Below are 16,064 nucleotides of genomic sequence, written 5' to 3' on the forward strand. Positions count from 1 at the left end.
GTCTAGAATTGTCTATGGACATCACAATTTAAAGAAAGAAGGATAACTATAATCTAAATTACTAGTATTTGGAAGGTTCACATGTCTACTTTGGCTCTTTGGGCTTAACAGAAGTTCAAGAAAAACTTCCCATTTCTCTCTTTATTTATTAAAATTTTTTTCATTGATTTCAGTCATTGATCAGCTGCCTCCTATATGTCCCACACTGGGAATCAAGCCCATAATTTGGGCATGTGCCCTGACCGAGAATCGAACCATGACCTCCTGGTTCATAGATCAATGCTCAACCACTGAGCCAGACCAGCAGAGCTTTTATTTATTTTTTCTTTCTTCCTTTCCTTTAGAGGCAGTGTTTTCTTTTTTCTTTTTAAATTTTAATTCAATTTACTGGGGTAACATTGGTTAATATCATTATGTAAGTTTCAGGTGTACAAATTCATGATACATCTGTGTATTCCGTCGGATGCTCACCACCCACACTCTAGAATCCTTCCATTACCATATATTTGACCCCCTTATCTCCTTCATCCTCCCCCCAACCCCCTTCCCCTCTGGTAACATACTGTTATCTATGTCTATGAGTGTTTTGTATGTTCATTTGTTATTTTCTGTTTTATATCTCACATAAGTGAAATCATAGGGTTCTAGTTTTTCCATCTGACTTCTTTCACTTAGATGATATTCTCAAAATCCATGTTGCTGCAAAAAAGCAATATTTCATCTTTTTCTTAGATGAGTAGTATTCCATCGTATTTACATGTGGGACAAAAGTAGGGTTACAATTGTTCATATGCGAAATAATACAATAATCTGTATGTATAATAGTCAAGCCACTGGAACAACCAGAATAACGGGTGGCTATGACACTCACTGCAGCCAGCCAACTAGCCCAATCTGGGGCAAGCCAACCTCTAGTGGCCCCTCCACACACCCCTCCCAGCCCCACTAGCTCAGCCCCAATCGGTCCCCACCACCATGATCAGAAGCTGGCCAGCCAACCTCCCACATCCCCTCCCCCCAGCCAGCCCAACCCCAATCAGCCCCAATTGGGGTAAGCTGGCCGAACCACCCGTGCATGAATTCGTGCACCAGGTCTCTAATCTACATTAATAAAAGAGAAAGATGCAAATTGTCCATAACTTTATGACAGCCACCAGCCAATCAGGAGTGAATATGCAAATTAACCCAAAAATATGGTGGATTGATTTGCATAGCAGGCACTGAGCTGCTGGGGGCAGGGTGGGATACTTGCATTGTTGCCTTGGCAACAATACAAGTGTTCCGCACCACCCCAACCGCTCTGAGCCTCTGGTTGGTGTGGGAAGGTGGGAAGGGAGCTCTGGAGTGAAGGCAGAAAGGTAGCTCCGGCAGGAGCGAAGGCAGTGCCTGCAGCCAGGGGAAGGAAGGCCCATTCTTGCATGAATCTTCATGCATCGGGCCTCTAGTTAATAGATAATAATACAGGGATGAACTCTGTGTTTCACATACAATTGTAAACTACTTTTGCCCTACCCTCTATGTACTACATCTTTTTTTTTTATTTTAAGCAAAGGTTTTATTTTATTTTTTAAATACTTCTTTATTGTTGAAAATATTACAAATGTCTCCTTTTTCCCCCCATTGACCTCTCCAGCCCACTCCATGTCTCCCGCCCCAGGCCTTCAGCACCCCGTTGTGTGTGTCCATGGGCCAGGCATATATGCATACAAGGTCTTTGGTTGATTACCTCCTACCCTCCTACCCTCCCCTGCCTTCCCTCTGAGATTCCCCCTCTGTTCCATGCTTCCATGTCTCTGGATCCACTGCTTTCATCCGTTTATTTTGTTATTTAGCTTGCCCATATGAGTGGGATCATGTGATAGTTGTCTTTCTCTGACTGACTTATTTCACTGAGCATGATGCTCTCCAGATCCCTCCATGATGTCTTAAGGGGTAAAAGATACTTTCTTTTTTACTGCTGCACAGTATTCCATGGTATAAATGTACTGCCGCTTTTTTATCCACTCATCTACTCATGGGCACTTGGGCTGTTTCCAGATCTTATCTGTTGTAAATCGTGCTGCTATGAACATAGGGGAGCAGACATTCTTTCTGATGGATTCTTCGGGTTTCTTAGTATATATTCCTAGAAGGGGGGGTCACTGGGTCAAATGGCAGTTCCATTTTTAATTTTTTGAGAGAAGTCCATTATGTCCCCCAGTTATTTATCGAAAGACACTTAGCTTGTTTCCAGGTCTTGGCTATTGTGAATAAGGTAAAGCCAGTGTTTTCAAAAGAATGATCTCCCACAGGCTGTCTCTCTGAGGAAATCGAGACAGTGGTTAGCTGTGCAATGAGATTTGGTGGATGACTAAGTCGGGATGAGAGCCCAGGTAATTACTGATCATTTCCCAGCACTGCTTATGCAACGTCCTGATAGACTAGTGGATCTCTGAGAACAAGATCCATGCCTCCTTGTTGAATGCATGAGTGAATGAATGAAATTATTTCCATCCCTTTAGACTCCCTGGCGGGAGGCAGGACTTGCCGTACTGCAGGTCTGTATGTCACTGGGGAGGCTGCATCCCAGGGGACAGAGAGGCCCTTCTAAGTGACTGTGTCCCAGCACACACTTTCCTCCCAGTCCACCCACGGGTCTTCTGAGAGGGACAGCCGGGCACAAGGCCCTGTGAGGAAAAGCTGGTCTGAGGAGACCCTCCGACTCCCCTTAGGACTTAGTAAAACCAAACAGTTGCCCCACGGCTGGGAATGGAGAACCTCTGGTCACAGAGGTTAGAGGAGGAGGTCAGGGAAGGCTTCTCGGGGGAGGGGGGCTTTGCAATCCAGTCTTAAGTGAGCCAGAAAATGGAGCCAGAGTGGGAGAAGGCAGACCCTGCAGAGAGAGTGAGGAGCAAAAGCTGGAGGTAGATGGGAGCGGATGAATTTGGCCGGACTGCAGATCTGTGGCAGGGAGGCAGAGGGAGGGAGGGCCCCAGGCGGGAAGTGGGCCAGCCAGCGCCTGAGTGCAGGCTAAGCCCTTTCTCCCCTTTGCATCCTGGTGGGCCAAATGCATGGAGATCCCAGAACGCTGACTCCCGTGCTCACTCCTTTGAGAAGATCATCTCCACTTAGACAAGGGGACGCCGCGTGATGAAAAGATGTCTTCTGCTAAGGAATGGCTCTTGAGCCAAACACACTTCCAGGTGCCAATGAAATGCTCTTATCTCTGCCTTCACCTTGGCAGACGGCACTTACCAAATCCCTTCTGCCGTCCCCTGGCGGCCCAGGCCCTTTTCTCAGCCCAGGCCCGCCTGCCCCTCTCTCGGTGACGGCTGCTCTGAGGACACATGCTAATTATGCCTTCAGCACAGGCCTACCGTGCTGAAGAGGGCACAGCTGAAGCAAAAGCGTCTTCAGAATGCCGTGCCTGGTAGCGCAGTCAGGAGCCAGTGTGCCCCTGTCCCACTGGTCACAGCCTCTCGGTGGTTCCTGAGCCCGCCCGGCTCACACACACTGACTTGGCACACACGAGGAGCCTAACAAGTTGCTTCCCAGGCTTGAGGAAGGTGGGTTGGCACAGCCCCGCAGATAACCACGTGCCTTCATCAGTGAGCAGGGGACGCCCTGGCCTGTCCGTTCGGCCCCTCCCCTGAAGCCAGCGGCTCACCCTCTGGGCTCTGCCCTCCTCCAGTGCCCCCCGAGACTGCAGAGAAGCCCGCCATCTGTCCACAGACCTCCCCACCAGCCTTCTTCCTAAGGAGGCTTCTGGGTCTGCTCATAAGGAAAGATCTTGCGCCCCCGGGAGGTGTCCCGTCTCCCTGAGCTGCCCACCCTGCTCTGATGAACGTAACCACAGGAGAAGGCAGGAGGCGGTGGGGGCGGGGGGGAGCCTTGTCCAGGGACTCGGTGGCTGGACAGCGGCTCGGCTGCCCGGGAAAGCTTACCCAGAGGAGGAAAGGACTGTTGCGCAAGCGAGCTGGGCGCTCGGAGCTGGCCCGCAGGCCCCTGGCATGCGCTGGGCCTGTTAGGAAATCAAGGAGCCACTCTGTCTGCTTTCCAGCAGGCGCCACTTCTTTTTCCACTGCTTTGCTCAACTCACGGCCTGGCTCCGGGGCCAGCCTGGCGGTGGGCGGGCAGGCGGGCATCCTCTGCCACAGGCTTGGTGCCTGCAAGCGCCTGCTCTTGCCTCAGCTCGTGTAGTCACAAGTGTCCCGGCAGAGACTGCAGAATCATGCTGATAAGACCAGTCGGCTCCCAGACCCTGGGGGAAGGATTCCAGACTACTTCCTTCTGGGTTGAGCGTCACTGTCCTTATCTCCTTTCCTGCCAGGCGGGGACTCCTCACTAGTCACACACCAATGAAAACCCCACCCGCCCTGACATACAATTCCACATCCTTGTGGGGAGGGGGGAGGGGGGAGGGAAGATTGTGGGGGGGAAGGGTTTGCCCCGGTCAACCTATCCGTCGGGGGAGCAGGAAGTGCGCATTGAGATAATATTATAAATTTGATCCAGAAGCGGGCAGGTTGAGAAGGGCATCCAAAAATCGGAGCCGCCTTGGTGTCTGCTGTGAAAGCTCTTGGACCTGTCAATCAATTGAGATATTTCTTGGAGGAAAAACAAGCAGGGGGTGGGCCAAAGGCCAATCGCTAGGTTCAAGGGCAACTGGGATAGAGACGGGGCCCTTGGGGGCTGAGTGAGAGGAGTGGGTGGGAATAAAAATCAGCGCAGGCACAGCCCCACCCCTGAGCGCCTTGCCGGCCTGAGAATTGCCATTTCATGGAACGTGGGAGCTGGGAGTAGTCGAGGGGATGCGGGAACGTAGAAAACTGAAGCTGGGGGCGGTCATTGGGGGGGGGGGGGGGGAGAAGATATATGTAATACTAAAGAAAGAAAAAAAAGAAAAGAAAAGAAAAAGCTGAAGCCCTGGGATGTCAACTGCTGGCCTGGCCTCCGGGGTCAGTGCCGTGAGCACTGAAAGCAGAGCCAAGCCCTGCGACCCCTGACTCCGTCCCAGGCTCGATGCTCCACCTGGGAGAGCTGTCTGCCCCTGCTCTCAGGCTTGCTTTTGGGGCTGTGCTTCCTGGAGGCAGGGGGCTGGCCTCGTTGACCCCTCAAGGCCTCCTCCAAGCCCCGGGTGGCTGAACTCTACAGGCCAGTTGCTATGGGGACTATAACTTTGAATTTCCTGGCTCTGGGGCTGTGAAAATCACAGCCTGAACCTTCCGTGGATGTGGGTTTCTAGATTAATTTCCTGTTTGATTGTTTACTTTAGAGAGCGGAAAATGCCTTTGCAGGCAGCTAGCTCCCTTCACCAAGACGCTTATCACACCCTCCCCCACACCAGCAAGGTCAAGTCCGGGACTGAGGTGGGCGGAGGTGGGGAGGCCAGGGGTGGGACCAGGGACCAGGGGTGGGGAGCGGCACGTGTGAGAGCAGATGGCAGCCTGGGGCCCCCTCCCCTCCCCTGCCCTGCCCTGCCCTTGTGCCAGCCGAGGGTCCCCACCCAGTGACCTGCGCGTTCAGAAGCTGCCTGTTGTGGGCCATCTGCCCACCACCTGCGCCCCAGGTCTGGCTCCCCGCCAGCCCAAAGCCCTCCCCTGTCTCGGGGAGCTGTTTTGTGCTGAGTCAGACACAGAATGCAGTCATCCTTCCAGAGGGGTGCCCGGAGGGTACTATGAGGGGGCTGCTGGTCCCCGTGCCACCGGACGCCCAGCGCCCCGGGCTGGGTACCGCTGGCCGGGCTCCCCAGGGAAGCTTAGAAAATAACTGCTCTCCCCTGGCCCTGCTGCTGCAGCTGAGAGCAACGGACAGTGTGCCCGGCACCATAACCGTCTTGCTCCTGGCTCCCGTCCCCGGGGAGCAGTTAACGCTCAGGCTCACGCCAGGCTTGGCGGCAGGTGTCGCGATCTCCTGCCATGTTGACCACCTCTCGCCAGGATCCTAGCAAAGCTGCTTTGTCACCTTCAGAGCCCTCCCCCACCACCACCCGCTGAACCCAGCAGGGAGGCAGGAGCACTAACCCGCTGCATAGATGGGGCCCCTGCATCAGAAGGAGGAGGAGGCGGACCAGGCCGGAGGTCCACCGACGGGTCAGATGGTACCTGGGGTCAGGTCTCCCACCCCCCTCATCGCTCCTTCCCTTGTCGAGGTGAATACCACTTTGGGGAGCAAAAGAAACCCTAGTCCTGATCACTTTGGGATGAGGGGTGGAAACCAGAATCATCCCACGCAACCCGGGGTGAGTGGTCACCCGCCTTCTGCTGTCCTCTCCCCACTGGCCTTGTGGATGAGGGCCTCCCTCGGGAGGCAGTGGTCCTGTCATCTGCCTGTGGAGGCAGATGAGACCTGGGTCCTACCCCTGGTTTCTCTTTCCCGCGTGTCCCTCCGCCCCCGCGCCTGCAGCTGTGGCATGAAGACCCTACAGTAGCGCCTGACTCAGATGAGTCGGTAGAAGGCTGACACGGATCTTGAAGTGTGCATTCAGCTCAGCACACGAGCTACCGCCAACACTCAGAATGTCAGTCCTCAGGAACCCCTCTTTTTAAAAAAATTATTTTACTGATTTCAGAGAGGAAGGGAGGGAGGGAGAGAGAGAGAGAGAGAGAGAGAGAGAGAGTCATTGATTGGCTGCCTCCTACACACCCCCTACTGGGGATCCTGCATGCAACTCGGGCATGTCCCTGACTGGGAATCGAACCATAACTCTTGGTTCATAGGTTGACACCAGCTGGGCAGGAGACCCCGAGCAACAGGTAAGGCCTCAGGGCTGCCTCGGGCATGCTCTGCTCGCCCTCTGGGAGAGGTTCACGCACACGGGGCACTGGGGCACAGTCCGAGCCCAGACAGGACACGCAGCTCCCGGAAGACTTCCCCAAGGGAGGCCGGGAGGTGTTGACATGGTCACGACCACGGCCCTGAGGTTTCAAACCCGACCCAGGGTCCTGGGAGCCCATGGCCATGGGGACTCCGTGAACAGAACTGGCCTCCTGTCCAGGCCGCTAGCCAGGGCTGGGTCCCGCAGAAGAGCCGCTGGAGCCAGGGCCATCCTCTGGCTCCGGGATCGGCAGGATTCAGTGTCTTCTCTGATCCCCGGATTACGTTTCCACCACCCCGCGCCCCCCCTTCCCCCCCTCCCCCGGGGCCAGCTGTGGGCTGAAGCATTCCCCCATGTGACATTTACTGCGGCCACTTTGTACGCGGCGGTTTGCAAGCTCGGCAGGAAGGAGGCTAATTATTGCCGCCGGGGCGCCTGGTCCGCAGTTAGGGTGCCTGCCCGCCTGCCCGCCCTAGTGAGGAGGGCTGGCAGCCAGGCCACAGGGCACAGCTTGGACTGAAGTCCAGGTCACGGCCATGAATTTCCTTGACATCTGACCATGGCCACCACACTGGGGCCTATTAGGCTGCTGGAAAAGTGGCGTTTGGGGCGGATCTCCCTCTCCCGGGACGTCTGAGTTGCAGGCAGGCACGGAGAGATGGCAATAATGAACGTAATGAACGTAAAGCAACGCTAATCCTGTTGTTCGGCTGCAGGCCGCACCTCCTGAGCGTTCCACATGCACCGTGTTCTCTGCCCCTCGTGGCCGTTCCAGTGGCCTCCCCTTTCTGCGTACCCCCCTCTGCTGCATCCTGCCCGCTCGTCTCTGCCTCCAGCCTTCACACTTGCTCAAGGGTCCCCCGCTGTAACCACCTCTCCCCTTGACCCTTTGCCAGTCTTTCTCCCAGCGTCTCACCCTCTTCTCTTCCTCAGACAAGTTCCCCAAAAAAAGAAAGAACAAGAGAGGGAGAAACAGAGAAGAAAGAACAGAAACCCCAAAGAAAAAGAAATGGTGGGCTCATTCAGTCTCCATTTGCTGACCGCCCTCACCCTCCAACCCCACCTCACCCAGGGTCCCACCTGCCCCTCCCCCTGCACTGACGTCCTCATGGCAGAGGTCACCCGTGGTCTCCTAATCACCATCTCCAGAGAGCCCTGGTCAGTCTCCGTCTCCCTTGACCTCTCTGAGAATTTGTAAAGGTTAACCTTGTCCTCCTTAGGACTTTCTTGATTCCTATGACATCACTTCTTCCTGTTCCCCTGAGCTTTCTGATAGTCCTCTCCACCTCTGAGGGTTCCTCCTCTCCCACCCTGTAGATATAGCTCTTTCCCGATTTGGAGCCTTTATCCTCTTCTCACGTATTCTGTCTTCCCCAGGATATCTCACTCACATCCATGGCCTTGACTAACGCCTGGGCACTGATGATCACAAATACAGCGGCCCACTAGTCACCTTCCCTGATACTCTCGAGGGCCAGAGACTCAGTATTTCTGACACTGAGTTTATCTCCAAACCAACGCCTCCTGCCTTCCTAGCATCCTTGGTGGCGCCGCCATGTATCCAGTTGACCGAGCCCTACACCTGGGGGCTGTCCATCTTCAAGACTGTCCTTGTCCTCACCCTCACTTCTGCCCCCTAAATCTCCTCCCATCGCACCTGCCTCAATTCAAGCATCAACTCATCATTTCTCATCATCTTACTGATCTCCTTGCCGCTAGTCCCACCTCCACCCTACCAGCTCCAGTCTGTTCTCCATGCTATGCAGGAAAGGATGTTTTCAGAATGCAAATATTATCTTCCTTCTCTCCGGATTAAAATCTCTCAGTGGCTCTCTCGTCCCTTAGGATAAAATTCACACTAGTAGCACAGTACCTAGAGCTGTTTAGGGTGTGGCCCTTGCTTTCTTTACCATCATGTTCTCTCTCCCCCCAGCACCATATATTTCAGCGTCTTGAAGTACTTGTTATTCACCAGTGCATGCTGCTAGTCCACATTTTTAGCTTTTGTGCATATGCCATATGTTGCTTCTTATGCCTTATGCCTGGCGCGTTCTCCACCGCCAGCAGCCCTCCTGTGTTCCAACGCCACATGCCTAGCACACTCTCTTGATTTCCCCCTACTAGACTATAAGTTTCAAGTCTTGTAGTCTTTTAATCCCTGTACTTATACAGTATTTAGCACATAGTAGGTGTTTCGTAAATGTGGGAAGGATGGATCGATGGATGGATGAATGGATGGATGGATGGATGAAGTATGTGAATGGATAGATGGGTGGATAGCTAGATGGATGAAAGAATGGATGATGAGCCCTAGCTGGGTATCTCATTGGTTAGAGCATTGTCCTGATACACCGAAGTTGCAGGTTTGATCCCCAGTCAGGGCACATACAAGGATCAACAGTGAATGCGTAAATAAGTAGAACAACAAATCGATCTCTCTCCTCTTTCTCTCTCTCTAATAAATCAATAAATAAAATGTGTGTTTTGTAAAGAATGGATGGGGAATGGAAGGTTGGATATATGATGTGTGGGTAGACAGAAGGATGGACAGATAAGTGGATGCATTGGTGGACAAATGGATGCATGGGTAGGTGAAAAGGTGGATGAATAACTTGGTGAGTAAGTGGGTGTACAGATGGGTAGGTGGATAAATAGGTGAATGGATAGAGAGATAGTGGCCAGTGCAGACACAAAATAGTTTAAAAAAATCAGTTCACTTTTGTGAAGACCCAGGTTGATTATTGTCACTAGTCAACAAAATTAAGACTTATGAGCTCCAGCCAGGAACATGGGGATTAGCTAATGAGGGAGAAATGAAAACAATTCTCCAAGAAAGAGGATGCTGACCCAGGCCTTCTGTGCACCTTTTAGATCTCCTCAGACTTGCTGTCTGTCTGGCTTGTTCAAGACACTTAACTGCTGAGCTCGCACTCGCCACGTGATTGAGTAGAGATAGCAGTGCCTGGGGCCTTCCCTGTCTCTGCACGAGGCACGGGGCTGCGCGGGTTGGTGTGTACAAAGCGTGGCAAGACCTTCGGGGAAGATCCGTGCTTACGAAGATACTCATTTAATAACAGTAATCACACCTTGTATGCGAATCAAGCTTTGTACTCTTCAAAGCTCTTCCACATGCATTATCTCGGTAGATTCTCAAAACAGTTCCAGGCAGGTATTATCCCCATTTTCAGGCGAGGAGGCTGAGGTGCGGGGTGACTATGTGGCATGCCAAGGCTCCTGTCAGTGAGCAGCGGATCTGGGTCTGCTGACTCCGAGCCTGCCGCACACTCTGGGTCTGCTGACACCGAGCCTGCCGCCTCTTCCAGCTCAGCTCCCTGCCTCTCCGGCCCTCTGCGCCCTCTTCCTGCCAACTCAAACCCGGTATCGGTTCGGTTCCCCTAGATTTAGCTGCAGGCGCCCATCTAGGTCCAGCAGGGGAACGGGGGAGGGGCCCGGCTCTTACGTGAGGGCGCTCCTGAGAGGCAGGTGGTCCTGTGCAGCTCCCACCCCAGCCCCTTCTCACCAAACCGCGTGCCATGCGTCTGCCATCTCCTTTGCCTCTGCGCATTATCCTCCCTCCCCTCTCTCTCCATCAGCCATGCTGCCTGTGGCTCTGGCCTCCTGGGCCAGTGCAGTCCTCCCCCTCCCCCTCCCACTCCTGTGCCTTCCTTCTCTCTCCTCTTCCCTGTGACTTCTTCCTCACTCTCAGCTCCTCCTGCCTCGGCCTTGGCCCTTTGCAGACTGGGCCAGCCAATCCGAACTCTGGGTTGTTCCCCAGAAACCGGCCAATGACATGTGCTCTGAAATCTCCTCACTTTTGCTCCTTTGTTGCTGCCCCCAGCCCCCCTTGGGAGGTAGCAGGCCTCGCTTTGACTGTGCTGTGGTAGGCTGCTCCGGCTGGTTCTAAAGGCTGAAGTCTTGCTGCTGGCGAGCTGCGTGGTCAGGGTGGGCTCGCCCACCTGCCCCAGCTCAGCACTCCTCACTGCTAAGAGAAGAAGCGGTTGTCTCCAGCGCTCCCTTACCTCCCACACACGAAGGCAGCCCCGTGGGTCCTTCCGTCAGCACCCTCTCTCCCTCTCCACGGGGTGGCATCCCAAGTAACCAGCCCGGTTCCATCCTGGGCATGCCTTGGGCAGCATGCCCATGCCCTGTGGACCTTCGGTCGGGGACGCTGGGATGCTCAAACCAGGCCGCCTTTCTCCCCAGTTGCTGTCGGGCCTCCCACAGCCTGACTCCAAGCACCTCGGCCTCTCCCCGAGGGAGGATGTGATGGGTGTGCCCACAACAAGACTCCAGCAGAGACAATAGGGCAGGAATGCATTAGCTTCCGAACAAACACTGTGTGGGCTCGCACAATTGCCTTGGATTCTCGTCCAAGAAACACATTTCGCTGTTCGAGGGCGAGGGTGGCTGGCCTGCCCCAGCCCGCCCACACCCCTCTCTGTGCCTGAGACTTTGACAAGCAGGCTGCTCCTCCCCCCCACCCCCACCCAAGGGTCCGCAACCCCCAGGGCAGGCAGCCCTGCCTTCCCCATTGGATGGACGGCTTTCCTTCCCCAGAGTGATGGCAGAGAACAGGGCGGCCTGCTCCCCCCCCCCCCCCCCCCCCCCCCCCCGCCAGTGCCTGCGCCTGCCACCACCTTCTTAACACACTTTTTTGTCACGGTAAAATACACACACCGTAGGATGGATTGTGTTAGTCGTTCTGACGCGTACCGTTCAGGGGCCTTGTTAGGCAGTCATCACCCCCACCCGTCACCCCCAACCTGAGCCCCTGTGTCCATCACACAGCAACTCCCGGTACTCCTCCCGCCAGCCCCCTTACTGCCTCCGTGAACGTGACCCCTCCTGGCGGGGGGACCCTGCGGTCCTGGTTCTTCTGTGACCGGCCTGTTTCACGGACACCATGTCCTCCAGGGTCCCCCCGCGCAGATGAGCCTCCACAGCGTCTCGTTAAGTGGAAGCCGTCCACAGAAGACTGCTCTCTCGTAGGGTGACCCTGTTTCCCTGACTTGTCCACAAAAGGCAGATCCATAGAGGCCAAGGAGCTTAGCGGTTGCCAGGGGATGGGGGTCATGGGGACTAACTGCTAATGGGCACGGGTTTCCTTTGGGGGCGACGAAGAGATTGTAGACTTAGGGAGGATGGCTGCAGAACGTGATGGATATGCTGGGTCACAGGGCTGCATGCTTAAAAATGGTGAATCTGGCGTTATCTGAATTCTACATCAATCAGAAAAGCAGGAGAGAGAGACTGAGAGAAGAGACGAGGCAGTGGAGGGAAGCCTGGGTGGGGGCGTGGCCAGGTCCGGTGCTGGGCTGCCGGCCGTGGCCTTGGCCAGGAAGGGGCTCCAGCCTTAAGGAAGCCAATGGGGCTGTGGTTTGGCGGAAGTCCTCCCGTAGCCGGGGCCCAGGAGCACCCAAGACCACGGCCGAGCCCCTGCTCACCAATCGGAAAGTCTTGAAGCTAATTTCATCTCGCTGAGGATTTTCACTGACCAGTTGTAACCGCCAGTGATCCCGGCATCCTTGCTGCCTCTTCAAGCCCACCTGTGCCTTGCTTTGCCGTGGCCTCTGAGCTGTCCGGGGCGCCAGGCTGTGTCCACAGCAGTCCTCCAGGGGCTCAGCTCCCACCCAAGAAGGCCTGGTCTCCTGGTGCCCTCTGACCCTTGGAGATGCCCACTCTGGCTGCCCCGGGCTGGGAGGGGGCCCGGCTGCAGGGGACTGGAGACAGCCCTGAGCCATGGTCCCCGGTGCTGGCTTCGGCAGCACAGCACTGAGGTGGTCTCCCCCCGCAGCTCCTGCAGTCCCAGGACGTGAAGGAAGACGCCGTGCTGTGCTGCTCCATGGAGGTAAGCAGCGTGCATGCGGGCTGCGGGGGAGCGGCTTCCCGGGTGGAATGTGCATGTTCACGGGGAGCCTGCCCACCGAGGGCCGGAGGGGCGGAGAACTGCTGGCCACGGAGAGGGTCCCTCGAGGCTGGCAGTGTCCCTCCCCCCGCCCCCAAGGCCGCCCTCTCCTCCCACCAGGCACACCACCCAAGTGACCCCTGTCCCCGCTATCACCCTGGGCCTTGGTGCTGAGGAGTCTGGGGAAGGCGCCTGAGGCTTGCATCCCCGAGTCGCAGAACAGCCCTCGGGGGGGTGCCAGGCCCGTCCCCAAGGTGTGGCCCCGGCTCGTGGAAACTCTCCCTCTAGGATCTGTCTGCAGACCCCGGGCTCTGGCCTCCTCACGGGGACAGACCTTTGCCCTCGGGAGACAGCCCAGAGCCACTCAGAGGGGAGCACGTGGGGGGGGGGGGGGGCGTCCATCCCGCCACCGGGAGGCGCCAGGCTGGGTGAGCTCACCCTCAGGTGCTCTGCCCGCTGCCAAGGCTGCTCCCAAGAAACTTGGAGGCTGGAGTGCAGGAGCCCGGAGCACAGCCTTAGGTGTCGGGACAGTCACCCCGTTCATTGTCGGGCTCTAGCTGATGACTACAGGGAGAGTGGGGAAAAGGAGAAGGCAGGTCCCCTGCCCTCAGACAGCTTCTGGTGTGGCGAGGCTAGATCTCTCTCTCTCTCTCTCTCTCTCTCTCTCTCTCTCTCTCTCACACACACACACACACACACACACACACACACCGCTGGGTGGGCAGTGGGTAGAATAAATGTGGATACAGGGTATGCCTCACAAGAGAGGTCAGGGTGGGCCCACGAGGCTCAGAAAGTTTCTGTGAAGAAGGCAGAGGCTTGCACACTGGGTGGGAGGAGGCTGGGGGTGGGGCAGAGGTGGCGGGCAGCTGCGGTTATATGGAGAGAACCAGCAGGGGCTGCTGGCCGTGGGGTGCACGGCTCAGAAGGTTGAGGTTCCCTCTAGGTCATTGGGGGCCTCTCTCTGGAGGGGGCCCTCTGGCTGGCCTTCTGCCCAGGCGTGTTCCTCTTCCCTCATGTCGCTGGTGCGGGCAGAGGTCAGCGCTGCGGGTGGGGAGGTGGGGCGGGGGCAGCGGAAGGAGGAGGCAAATAGGAGACATCCTGCTCTCGGGTTCCACATGGACACACACAGGTAACAGTGACTCAGCTCGTTTCCAGAGAGACAGCCCAGCAAGTGAAAATTAACCCGGGGCGGCCCGGGGACCAGTGAAGGGAGCGGGTCACAGCCGGCGAGGGTGCGGGCGGCAGTCAGGGAAGGCTTCCTGCAGGAGGAGAGCTCGGGGGTGAAAGGGGAACGTGTCGTGCTCCTGGTGAGGGCTCTTCTCGGCCCTGGGCCGCAGGCGGTATTCCAGTCCCTCTTCCTTCTGCCAACAGATCGGCGGTTCAGTGTGGGGTCCCGCAGTTGGCTGTGTCCACACGCCACCCTCCCTGTGTCCCCGAGGCCCGGCCTGCACCTTCCTGAGATAACCAAGCTATTGTAGTTCTTGTCCCTGCCCCAGCTCACCCACCACCCACGGCGGGCCGGGGCCACTGCCGGGCCCGCGTCCTGTCCTGACCGCCCCCCTTCTCTGCCCACAGCTGCAAAGCACGGGCCGGCTGCTGGAGGACCAGCTGCCTGAGATGATGACCGAGCTCCTGGCCAGCGCCCGGGACAAGATGCTGTGCCCCTCGGAGTCGATGCTGACCCGGTCGCTGCTCCTGGAGGTCATCGAGCTCCACGCCAACAGCTGGAACCCCCTCACGCCCCCCATCACGCAGTACTACAACCGAACCATCCAGAAACTGACAGCGTGACAGCCGGCGGCCTGGCGGGCGGCCCGCGGGCAGCTGGGCCCCGGTGCGCAGGCCAGATGGACAGGCAGGCGGACAGGGGTGGCCCCGGAGAAAGGAACAAACGGGGGACGGCGGGCAGCGCCGGAGGCCCGTCTGGAGCCTGGCGGGAAGGGACCGAAGCCCAGGATGCGCGCGCCCCCGCCCCCCACTTCCGAGCCCCAGCCCCAGCATGCAGCGGCCGCACAGTCAGGGGAGCATGTCGCTTTTTCACGGTGGCCCAGCCCTCCCCCCTCCCTCCCGCCCCTCTCAGCGAGGAGCCCGCGGGCCTTTGTGCAGGGGCTGCATCCCCTGACGCCTCCTCCGGCGGCAGCCAGCACACCAGGGCGCCGCGTGGGTCCGAAAGGACCTCGGAGGCTGGAAAGTGGGTCGGAGCGGCGAGCATTGTTCCCGCATGCTGTCAGCCGCCGTCGCCAACTGGCAGCAGGCGACGTGTAGCAGATGTCCGGGAGGACAAAGGCAGGCACGGTCCCCACCAGCCGCCCGTCACGGCCGGCCTTTGTCCGCACGGTTGAGCCGGGGACAGAGGCATCCCTTCTCTCCCAGCCTTTGGCGCTCCGCCCCCCACTCCCGCTTCCAAGGCCTCCTTCCAGACCCCACGCCTCGGGCCTGGGCTGGGAGCAGGCGGGAGCTGGGGACTGTGGCTCCACTTGCACTCTTTTGTTTCATTGTGTTACATTTTTCAAAAGTCAGCTGCTTTGAAGTCTCCTCTCTCCATGAAAGAGCCTCGATGAGGACCCCTGATTAGGGGGACATCACACCCACCCCCTGTGGCTGCAGGCTCCTGGCCACAGACAGCCTGCCAGCTGCCAGTTGGGATGATTGGAAACGTCTGGCCGTTGGGGGGGAGAGGGAGGAGCCGGTGGAACCTGGGCACCTCAGTTCTATTCCCGCTGCTCTCAAAGGACTGACGCCTCACGCTGGGGTGCACAGGCCGGCAAACAAAACCAAAACGCCCGGGGATGTCTCCTGCCCCACACACAGGTCCTGGCCCAACCTCCGGGTGTGTGTCGAGGGGCGGGGGGCTCAGAGTTTAACTACATGGCCTGTGTGACTGCCCTCACCGCATCCCAGGCAGGACCCAGGACCCAGCCCTCCCACAGCCCAGGTCCCCGTGCCCACGAGGCTTGGGCACTGCCGCCCATGGGCTGCTCACTGAGTCACGAGCAGGACGGTCAGGCGACGGGGCAGGGGTGCCAGGCTGCGAGCAAGGCAGGGTTCCTGCAGGAGTTGGGTCCTGGGTCCTGAGGGAGACGGGGGTCGGGCTCTGAGCTGTTGTCGCTGGCGCCTGCATAGCTTCCCCCCCCCCCCCTACACACACACCCCTCCAGGGTCCAGAGCTCACACTGTGATGAGCCCCAGAAAGTGCCCTCAGCCAGCAGCTTCCTTATTGACTCCTTCACCGAGGCCAGTCACGCCGGGTCCCTGGAGGCGGCCTGGCTGCCCGGTCTAGTCAGGCTGGCATGAGGTGAGGGCTGGAGGATGCTCCCCCTTGCCCACCACGCGTCTGGGGAAGCAGGCAAGCCGGGAGGG

General features: G+C 57.4%; 1 protein-coding gene across 5 annotated transcripts in view; it reads left to right on the forward strand.

Annotated features, from left to right (window-relative positions):
• The window catches only part of CTIF (cap binding complex dependent translation initiation factor), a 220,229-nt gene extending 205,006 nt beyond the window's left edge, over positions 1-15,223 (forward strand). For 4 of the 5 annotated variants that reach the window (XM_036419735.2, XM_036419734.2, XM_045574966.1 and 1 more), the window contains 2 exons: positions 12,591-12,644; positions 14,280-15,223. In XM_036419735.2, coding sequence (XP_036275628.1) covers positions 12,591-12,644; positions 14,280-14,495 — 270 coding nt within the window. In that variant the 3' untranslated portion in view covers positions 14,496-15,223. The remainder of the gene's footprint in view (positions 1-12,590; positions 12,645-14,279) is intronic. The other variant, XM_045574964.1, reaches the window with a different exon arrangement.
• Positions 15,224-16,064: the final 841 nt, after the last annotated feature.

The sequence above is a fragment of the Pipistrellus kuhlii genome, unplaced genomic scaffold (assembly GCF_014108245.1).
Source record: "Pipistrellus kuhlii isolate mPipKuh1 unplaced genomic scaffold, mPipKuh1.p scaffold_m20_p_6, whole genome shotgun sequence".
In the NCBI taxonomy this organism is placed as follows: domain Eukaryota; kingdom Metazoa; phylum Chordata; class Mammalia; order Chiroptera; family Vespertilionidae; genus Pipistrellus; species Pipistrellus kuhlii.